Here is a 10,751-nt window from a genome sequence, read left to right on the forward strand (position 1 = left end):
AGTTGCACCGTTATTTTCTTCGTACGGGCATCTCTCACCGAGTCTCTTGCCCTCACACCTCCCAACAGAACGGCATTGCCGAGCGCAAACACCGACACTTGGTTGAAACTGGTCTTGCCTTGTTTGCTCACTCGTCTCTCCCTTTACGTTATTGGGATGAAGCTTTTCTGACTGCGTGTTACCTCATTAACCGCATGCCCATCCCCGTGCTTGGTCAAGATACTCCTATTCATCGTCTTCTGAAAATTCCACCCAACTATACTTTTCTTCGTACCTTCGGGTGTGCTTGTTGGCCTAGTTTGCGGAAGTATAACTCCCACAAACTCGAGTTTCGGTCCAAGATGTGTGTTTTTCTGGGATATAGTCCTATGCATAAGGGGTACAAGTGTCTTGATCGATCTACGGGTCGTATATACATCTCGCGTGACGTTATCTTTGACGAATCTGTCTTTCCGTTTGCTACTCCCGATGTCACTGTTGATGTGTCTACACTTGACGAGGCTATTTTTTTCCATCCACAGAACCGGCTACGAGTGCTCATGTGCGTAATTATGACTTAACCTACTTGGCTACTAATCCATCTGGCCTAGCCAGCGTTTCTTCTGTGCAGGCTCCGCGACCGGCCACGCTCGACGTACACGTGGCCATGCAGAACGACGTGCATGGCGGCCAAGTTTCCCAGGCAGGGGTCCCGCTCGCACGTGCGGCTGGCTCTGCCCGCGAGTCGGCCTCGCCCGCCCACGAGTCGGCCTCGCTCGCCCGTGACTTGGCCTCGCCCGCCCGCGCCTCGGCCTCGCCAGCGCCTGGAGTGTCGCCTGGCTTCCCGTGTGCCTCGTCGGCCCATGAGCAGGCCCATGAGCCATCTTCGCCGGCTCTTGTGCCATCGTCGCCAAATCCAGCCTCGTCGCCAAGTTCGGCACCATCGCCATCCTCGCCTATGTTTCCGGCCGTCGAGCCCACTCACCCAATGGTGACTCGTACCCGTGATGCTACTCGTCGTGAGAAGGAATTTACTGATGGGACAGTGCGGTATAATCCTCTTCGTCGTGCTTTCTTTGCGACACCGGTGTCACATCGTGATGCCCTCCGTGAGCCGGCGTGGCGTGATGCTATGGCTGCTGAGTTTGCAGCGCTTCGTCGAAATGGCACATGGGTTTTGGTTCCTCGACCACATGGCGTTAACATTGTTGGCAGTAAATGGGTGTTCAAGACGAAGCAACACGCTGATGGGTCTGTTGACAAGCACAAGGCTCGCCTCGTTGCTCGTGGTTTTACTCAACAGCAAGGTCTTGACTATGGTGATACCTTCAGTCCCGTTGTCAAACCGACTACTATTCGTCTGGTTCTTTCGCTTGCTGTTTCACGAGGATGGAGTTTGAGGCAAGTTGATGTCAGTAATGCATTTCTTCATGGCTTTCTTTCCGAGACTGTGTATATGCAGCAACCACCAGGTTTTGAAGATACTCGGTTTCCTTCGCACGTGTGCAAGTTGCAACGGGCTCTTTATGGTCTCAAACAGTCGCCGCGTGCTTGGTATGCTCGTCTGAGTGCTCGACTTCTTCAGCTTGGTTTTGTTCCATCTAAGGCGGATGCATCTCTCCTCATCTTTGTTGCGCATGGCGTCCAGATATACATGCTTGTGTATGTTGATGATATTGTTATTGCTGGCTCCACTCCGGCTGCAGTTGAGAGTTTGGTGAGATCTCTCTCCGATAGTTTTCCCATCAAGGATCTTGGTCCTCTCCAGTATTTTTTGGGGCTTGAAGTATCCTACAATTCAGAGGGCATGACGCTAACTCAACGCAAGTATGCACTTGATCTTCTTCATCGTGTGAGTATGGAGAATTGCAGGCCTACCTCTACACCATTATCTGCCACTAAGCATCTGGCTCGTGAGGTTGGCACTCCTTTGGGTGTTGAGGATGCCACTCGATATCGCAGTATTTTTGGAGGACTGCAGTATTTAACGCTCACTCGTCCTGACCTGTCCTTTGCAGTCAACAAGGTTTGCCAGTATTTATCACATCCGACTAATGAGCATTGGGAAGCTGTCAAGCGTATATTGCGTTATGTCAAAGGGACTTTGAGTACGGGATTGAGGATTCGTAAATCTCCTTCCACTGGTGTCAGTATTTTCACAGATGCTGATTGGGCTGGATGCATTGATGACCGCCGTTCTACTAGTGGTTTTGCTGTGTTTGTTGGATCAAATCTTGTCTCATGGAGTTCCAAGAAACAGCCAACTGTCTCTAGATCGAGTACGGAGGCAGAGTATAAAGCTTTAGCTAATGGAGCAGCTGAAGCAATCTGGGTGGAGACCTTACTCAAGGAGCTTGGGGTCTTCAAGCAGCGTACCGCCATTCTATGGTGTGATAATCTTGGGGCTACGTACCTGACAGCAAATCCAGTCTTTCATGCAAGAACCAAGCACATAGAGATAGATTTTCACTTTGTGCGTGAGCGCGTTGCTTCTGGTGTGTTAGATGTCAGGTTTATCTCGTCTAATGACCAACTGGCTGATGTATTTACTAAACCGGCCACAAGACAGATGTTAGCACGTTTCTGGTCCAATCTGAACCTTGTATGTAGTAGTAGTTCAGATTGAGGGGGTGTGTTGGAAACGGTTTATACCTGCCGTATTGTAATCTAACTCTGTATTGTTGGTCTTATATATATACGAGATATGTGGAGGCTTTGCCCCACGCAACCCTAAACTAAACTTATAGTACTACTATGTACTACTCCCTCCGTTCCTAAATACTTGTCTTTCTAGGCATTTCAATAAGTGACTACATACGGAGCAAAATGAGTGAATCTACACTCTAAAATATGTCTACATACATCCGTATGTAGTGGTCATTTGAAATGTCTAAAAAGACAAGTATTTAGGAACGGAGGGAGTAGTACGTACAAAGTGGTTGTTTAAGGCCATGGCGGCTAATCAATGCTCTATATCATACTACATCTACTAGTTGGTTGCAAATAATTGTTTCTAATTGCTTAATGCATCATACCACATCTACTTGCTTGCAAATAATTGCTGCTAATTGCTTGAGGCAGCTCGTCGTGATTGATTGAGATACAAAGAATTTCAATCGAAATAGGATTGAGAATTTGAGATACAAGGAATTTTACAATGCGACAGAATAGCAAGGCGTACAAGTAGAACATGCAGGGTAATGGTACTAGAATCATGTCCGGCTCGTCCTAACTAGCTTGGCTTGAGAGCTTGGAGCGACGACAATATGCCGGCCACTGCAGCAATGATGGAGAGCAGGCCCGCGAGTTTAGTCTTGTTCCTCCCAAGGTAGTGGATAAACCTGGCCAAATCTGACTTTTGGAGGTCGTAGTAATGGATATCTACTATTATGTCGACGTAGAATGATCCGATGCGCATGTTCTTGCCAATGGAAGTGAAGAAATCAAGCGCCTCCTTGCTGGTGAGTCCTCCTCCTTCGATGACTTTTTTTTTTTGCAGGTTATGCACGTGCTCTTTCCGGTCCAGCAGCATGGCGAAGAGGTGGAGGTAGGAGCAGACAGCAGACTCGCTTGGAAGAACACTCGGATGGAGGAAATTTGGGGTCTTGCATGACTCGAAGGCCGCCATGTTGACGAGCCATGTCGCATTTGCCTCGGTCAGGTACAGGGGCCCCACGAAGAGTTTGGCGACCTTGAAGAAGCACCAAGTTCTCTTTTCGATCTGCATCTCCACTAGCCCTGCATTTTCCTTGGGTAGCAGAGTGATACCGATGTCGGCAAGCTCGTCAACGGTGATAGAAATTGCCATGGGCTTGTTGTTGGTATTGTCGTTGTTGTTGTCGTTGTCGTTGTCGTTGTTGTTGTCGTTGGGGGGGATGGGGTCTTCATCGTCGTCGTCGTCGTTGGGGGGGATGGGGTCTTCATCGTCATCGTCGTTGGGAGGGAGGGGGTCTTGGTTCTTATTTCCCACGATGTAGTGCCAGACGAGCCCGAGGACATGCGGCGGGTGATGGCCGGGAAGTACGTCGATGTTGTCGTCACGACCGATTTTGTTTTTCAGGCCCCTTCTCATCGCCTTGACGAACGCCTCCCAGGGACAGCTCCAGTCCAAGGGCGCTGGCGGCATGAAGTCTAAGATGGTTTTGACCACGACCCAAGGGATCTGGTTCTCAAGCATCATGATGTCGGTGCGGATGCGCTCGCGGTTGGCGTAGAAATAGCTGTTCAGGGCGTGGTGCATGCCTTTGTCGGGGAGATAATGCCAACGCATGAACTGCACCAAGAAGCAAGCATCAAAGAACATCATCGGCACAAAATCGTCGCGGTGGCCGAATTTCACCACATCACTAGGGTGGTAGAGTCTGCGGGCCAAGCCTGACACTGAGGAGACCTTAGTGTACATCTCCTCGAGTGAGCGGCTCGAGTGCGCGATGCATTGGTCGGCCGCCACATGCTTCACGCTCTCCGCCTCCGAGAGACCGCCCTCGACATACGAGAGACGAGCATGGTGGATAGGGCCGATGGCCACAGTCACCGGCTCCCTGTACCGTATATCGACATCTACCAGGCTTGGAGGGAATCTGTGCATCTTCTGTGCCATAATTTTAGAATAGTTGGCATTGAACTCTTCCACTGCTTCCTTGAACACCTGGATAGGATAACTACGGTTGTTATCGTGTGTGGCTGGGACTGGGGATGGGGATGGGGATGCATACTCAACCACCTGCTGCTGCACTCCGCTATGGCTATCACTATGGCTAGGCAGGGATGTTTGGAAGCTAATCCTATGCTCACTACTCCACGCAGCTGCTGCTTCTTCCATGGACCAACCCGAGTCGCAAGTTACGACCCAAGATGGTTCCATGCTCATCGCTCAGCTGCCCTAGAGTACTCAAGGAGTGGACTAGCTACCTACCTAAATGCAAACACAGAGTGGCAGAGATGAATGGACTACTGATGGCACAAAGAAGCACACAGCAGCCTTGTCACTCCTCTTATAGCCACTTCCGCACATGCTGGTCTCTCTTCTTCGTTCACTCCACTCCACATACGATTTCCACCTGCCACAGATCATTTCCCGGCTGGATGCATGTGTGTCTCGGAATCTATCTATGCACTCCACACACATGCCCAGCTCAGCCCGGGTACAGAATCTATCCATGGGCAAATGGTGTTGCTTGATGGTACGTATTATTTATTGGTCAATGTACATCTGTCCTACGTTGCCACGGCCGGTCTTCACATGTTGAACTCTATATAGTAAGCTTAAGCATGTTTCGTCAGGAGAACATCAGAGACCAACCTCATTTGATGCTATATATTATAATATGGTTAGTTGATTGATCTGGCATGCATGTGACAACCAGCTATATCCAAATTGTGTTGCATTTGCACGATATACAATTTAGATGTATTAGGAAGAAACCACTAAATATTGCCTCCGGTTGGTGTGATGTTTCTTGAAACAAGACATATTTGTATGGTTGTTTGATTGACGCGATAAGCTGTCATATGATATATTGTATGGTTATACTTGCTAGAACAAGCTGTGCTTTCATCACTAGTGGCCAATAATCATGTTTCGATCCGTAGACAACTAAATGACGGCCTTTTTCCTTAGGGCCGACGCTAGACGCCTGCCGGCCGGCCCAACTTTCGGCCGTCAGATGCGATCTGTTTGAACCACCTGATATGTACTATGGACTAGTGGGCATGCGCACCTAGCCAACAGAAGCAGGACTAGTGGGCATGGGCCTCCGCAATAAACCACCCTTCTTCGGCATTCTCTCCGTGCCGCCTTTGTGCCTGACCATCAGAAGTGTGACCTGGCTCGTCAACATGGCGGCCTTCGAGTTATGCAGGATCCCAGATTTCGATGGTACCGATGATGAAAAGTCTGCTGTCTGATCCTACCTCCAACTCTTCGTCATGCTGCTGGAACAGAAGAAACACGTGCATGATCTGCGAGAAAAAGGCGTCATCCAAGGAGGACTCACCAGCAACGAGACACTCCAGTTCTTCACTCTCGTTGGCAAGACCATGCGTGTCGGAAGGAGCTACCTCAGGATAATGATGGAGATCGGGGAATTCAAGCAGAAGAGGCAAGATTGCCTCAAGCTGTGGATCTTCATGAAGAAGAACGGCCGTACAATCGCGGCGGTGATCTTGGTCATTGGTGTAGTTATCGGCATCTTGTCGTCGCTCCAAGCTCTCAAGCCAAGCTAAGATGTACCAGACCTGATTGTACTAGCATTATTTGCATGTTCTACTTGTATGCCTCTTACTATTCGCATTGTAAAATTCCTTGTATCTCAATCCTATTTCAAGTGAAATTCATTGTATCTGTATCATGACTAGCCGCATCAAGCAATTAGCATGAATTATTTGCAAGCAATTAGATGTAGTATGATATGTTGCTGCCCGAGCATTAATTAGCTGCCGGCAGGCCCTATTTAAACAACCACTTGATACATATAGTAGTATAATCTAACGATTTAATATAGGTTATAATATGGTTTCTGTTATATTAACTCGTGTCATGACTTGTGAGTGAGTGGCTGCTACCTAGATGTACGAGGAGGTCATTTGGGCTCAGGTCGTACCTCTACGTTATCATGCACTGGACTAAAATCATGGCGGTGGTCACGGTCATTGGTGCAGTTATCGGTATCTTGTTGTCGCTCCGAGCTCTCAAGCCATGCAAAGACGTACCCGACCTGATTGTGCTAGCATGATTGTACTATTTTACGACTATTACTGCTCCCATTGTAAAATTCCCTATTTCAAGTGAAATTTGTATCTGAATCACGACAAGCTGCATCAAGCAATTAGCATCCTCTTATGATATGGATAAACAAAGATATGTATCATGAGATAAAACATAACAAAAGCTATAACTTTGAACTTACGGAAATACATTTCCATGTCAAGGAAGAAGAAGCTGACAATGTAAATGAACTTATAAAAATGCGCTTACCAAGATTACTGGATTATAACCATAACCCACTGCTATACATAGTTCACTAGATTCGAACAAATGACGAGTGTCCCTGTAATCATATCAGTAGTAGTATACTACCTAAGTTTTCAATGGTGTATTTTTTTATTGTTAATGCATAATCTGTTAGTGGTATGCAATTGTACATATGTTGGTTCACAAAAGAGCAATTTGGATATGTCACACATAATTTTGAAAATGACCAGTGTATTTGAAGGACCAGTTAGGTAGGAAGATGCAATTATTTTAACTCATGCCGCCAGCGGCAGGATGCCTTTGAAAAGAAAAGCGACCGGCATCTAATTGTCGATGGTTTGAAACATGATTACTGGCGATGAGTGACAGAAGAACAGCCCACTCTTGCAAGTATAACCATACAATATATCATATGGCAGCCAACCATACTATATATACATCTCATCGATACCCTCCAACAACCATGCTATATGGAACCTCAGCTGTTCTAGAGTCTCAAGTTTGGCTTGTTTCCAGAAAAGTCACACCAACCGGACGCGATCGATAGCTGGCCTTCACATGCCTGTTCAATCAGGTAACCATATTATATAGCATCAAATGAGGTTGGTCCAAAGATGCTGCCGTATTGTGATTCATTATAAGGTTACTAGAGTTGAACATGTGAAGACCGACTGTGAAGGAACTTGAAGATCTGAACGACCAGCCAGCCTGTTTGCGGTCTGTGGCGGCCAGTGATTAGTTATTATTTCAGTTGTCATTACTTGCTTGGTTTTACGCTAGCTCTACTCCATGCCCATGGTAATTCGTAATCATGCAAGGTCCAGGCTCCCTCCGTCCACCCACACCCCAGCCACAAATGACCGTTTGTGCTTGGTTCATTAAGATGAACAGGAATAAAATCATAGCCGTGATCTAGGTCATTGTTGCAGTTGTCGACATCTTATCGTCGCTCGAAGCTCTCAAGGCAGGCTATGACGTACCGGACCGGATTGCGCTCGCATGCTGCATGCATGTTGTACTTGTATGCCTTACTATTCGCATTGTAAAATTCCTTGCATTTCAATCCAAATCCAAGTCAAAATTGTATCTGAAGCCCAACAAGCTGCATCAAGCAATTAGCATGAATTATTTGCAAGCAAGTAGATGTACGATATGTCAGTACTCGGCATTAATTAACCGCCATGTCTAATTAATCAACCACTTGGTACATACTAGAATAATCTAAACTGGTTAATAGGATATAATGTGGTTGGTGCTATATTAACTCTTGCCGTGAGTGAGTTGTAGCTACCTAGCTAGTACAATGAACTGAACCTGACCGGCGTATGAACAACCGAGTTGATAAACTTAGTACGATTGCGCAATGTTAGATGCCAATCGTATTCCATATATTGGTGATGGGCCAAGTAGACTTATGGCTTAAATCTCATCGACAATAAAATTTAAACAATTCCAATTTTAAAAAGATATTGTAATAAGTAGCATATCTGGTACAGATAAACAAAAATAAATTCCAAAAATGGAAATAAAATAAAATCATGAGTGTATAACTAGACAAAAAAGGTAGATGCAACTGTTCAACACATGCCTTCAGTCGGCAGGATGCCTTTTTTAAAAAAAAATTCACCGGGGGAGAAGTAATTCTCCCCACCTGAATTGTATTCATTTTTGCCTATAAGACTTTGCAATCTTTTTGCAAGATAGGGTTTAAGTGAACCAGAAGTACAAGAGGGCACAAGGGAGAAGAGATAAAGCAAAAACTACACGCACCGACAACACACAAGGGGGAACAAAGAGGGAAAACACAACACAAAATAGGCAAAGAGCACCGCTAGCGTAACGGCATTGGCCAGCCAAGAGCAAACCAGGACACTGCACCATCGACGCAATCGAAAGGCTTCCGCGCATCCGATACTGCACAAGGCCGTGACACCACCTGTGTCGTGGGGCACATTCGAAGGGTCACACGAGGCCAAGACGGCGCCACGACACCTGTGTACCACTGGTGTCGACGTTCTGAGAACGGGGGTCCCTAGACTTGCCTGCCTGCGGCCCATGGCATGGCTGTGCTGGCAGGTCTGTACGGCCCATCATCGTCAACATAGCATTCAAGACCCTCGCGAGGGGTCAAGCCTCGCGAGGCGGACGACGCAAGACCTCTTCAGGAGCGGCCTCACCAGGCTGCCTCACGAGGAGCGAAGATATCAAGGCGGGGCGAACCTCGCGAGGCTCTCGTGACGTGAGCCATGATGATCGACACCAGGTGGGCGCCAGGCGGGCGCCAGCGCGCACAACGTCCTAGTTTCCTCTTCAATGCTAAGGAGGCAAGCGTAGGAGCGGAGTACCGAGGCATCAGGCAAAGGTTTCCACATCGGTGCAACAAGACTAAGACCAGAAGGACGGCAGGACGAAGGTCACCATGGAGCCCAGGACGGCGTCACCACCAGAACCTTTGGCAGGCGAAGACCACCTTTTGTCAGGATAGCTTGTACTAGCTGTCCCTTTCCAAATTGGCCGCCGTTGTTGGCTCCCTTCCCGCTCAATATTTGGGGAGAGGACCGGGGCCTATATAAGTAGGACTAGCCACCACCAAAGAGGGGGGATCCGATCTGATCAAAGGCCAACCCTTAGCACGCCAAGCACAAGAACACCTCAACCTCATGAGGCTGTTCTTCCCCTTGTATTGTTCATCATGAGCCTAAAAGGCAATCCACCACCACCGCACTGGAGTAGGGTATTACACCACATCGGTGGCCCGAACCAGCATAAACCTTGTGTCTTTGTGTTGCGAGTGCGTCGAGATCGCCCGCGAGACCTTAGCGAGCTAGGGCGTAGATCGGAAGGAGGGAAAGAACTTCGCGTGCACCCCAGAGTTCGAACATCAAGGGTTTGCCGGAACCCGTGATCCGACAACTGGTATAGTCAAAGAGCATCACCAAGCGGACCAAACCATGCCACTGCACCATCGACGCAATCGAAAGGCACCGCGCAACCTAGACTGCACAACGCCATGGCACCACCTATGTCGGGGCAACATTCGAAAGGGCATGCGAGACTGAGACAATGCCACGACACCTTTGTGCCACTGGCGTAGACACAGGGCATCACCTAGCAGAGACACACACTACTAGGGAAAAGCCTATACACAGAATTTTACCAGTAGCGCTGTAGAAAATCAAGCGTTGCTGCTACTTAGTAGCAGCGCGCGTAAATAAACCGCGCTACTGCTATGACTTTAGCAGTAGCGTGTACTAGCGAAAAGCGCTGCTGCTACGTTTGAACTGGGCGCACATGGCTAGCCCAACCTAGCAGTAGCGCGTATAATGGCCCAGCGCTACTGCTAATCTCCTTAGCTGCAGCGCGCTTACGTGTAAAGCGCTGCTGCTAACGGAAATAAAATAAAGTGAAAAACAAGTAAAAAAGTAAATGAAAATGAAAGAAATAGAAAAAGGAGAAAGGGAAAAAATAAAATGTAAAGAAAAATAAAAGAAAAAGGGGAAAAAAGGAGAAAGGAATAGCAGTAGCGGGTTTCAGTAAACGCGCTATAGCTAACTTAGCAATAGCGCGTTTCCGGAAACGCGTTGCCATTACGTTTCACTTAAACAGCGATTTCCCCCCACCCCGACCCCCGGCCACCAAATTGTCCCTCGCCCTCGCCGCCGTCTCCTCACCGCCGCCGCCCGAGGCCGCCCTCAGCCTCACCGCCGCCGCCCCGAGGCCGCCGCGCGCTCTCCCCACGCCGCCCCCGACCCCAGATTCAACGCCGGCCCCGCCCCTGACCTCAGCACCGCCCGGGACG

General features: G+C 48.3%; 1 protein-coding gene across 1 annotated transcript; it reads right to left on the reverse strand.

The window, feature by feature from the left end:
- Nucleotides 1-3,181: 3,181 nt before the first annotated feature.
- Nucleotides 3,182-4,849, reverse strand: LOC123067875 (uncharacterized). The gene has a single exon (XM_044490494.1). The coding sequence runs from the start codon at nt 4,847-4,849 to the stop codon at nt 3,212-3,214; it is 1,638 nt and encodes a 545-aa protein (XP_044346429.1). The 3' UTR covers nt 3,182-3,211.
- Nucleotides 4,850-10,751: the final 5,902 nt, after the last annotated feature.

This window comes from Triticum aestivum, chromosome 1A (assembly GCF_018294505.1).
Source record: "Triticum aestivum cultivar Chinese Spring chromosome 1A, IWGSC CS RefSeq v2.1, whole genome shotgun sequence".
NCBI lineage: Eukaryota > Viridiplantae > Streptophyta > Magnoliopsida > Poales > Poaceae > Triticum > Triticum aestivum.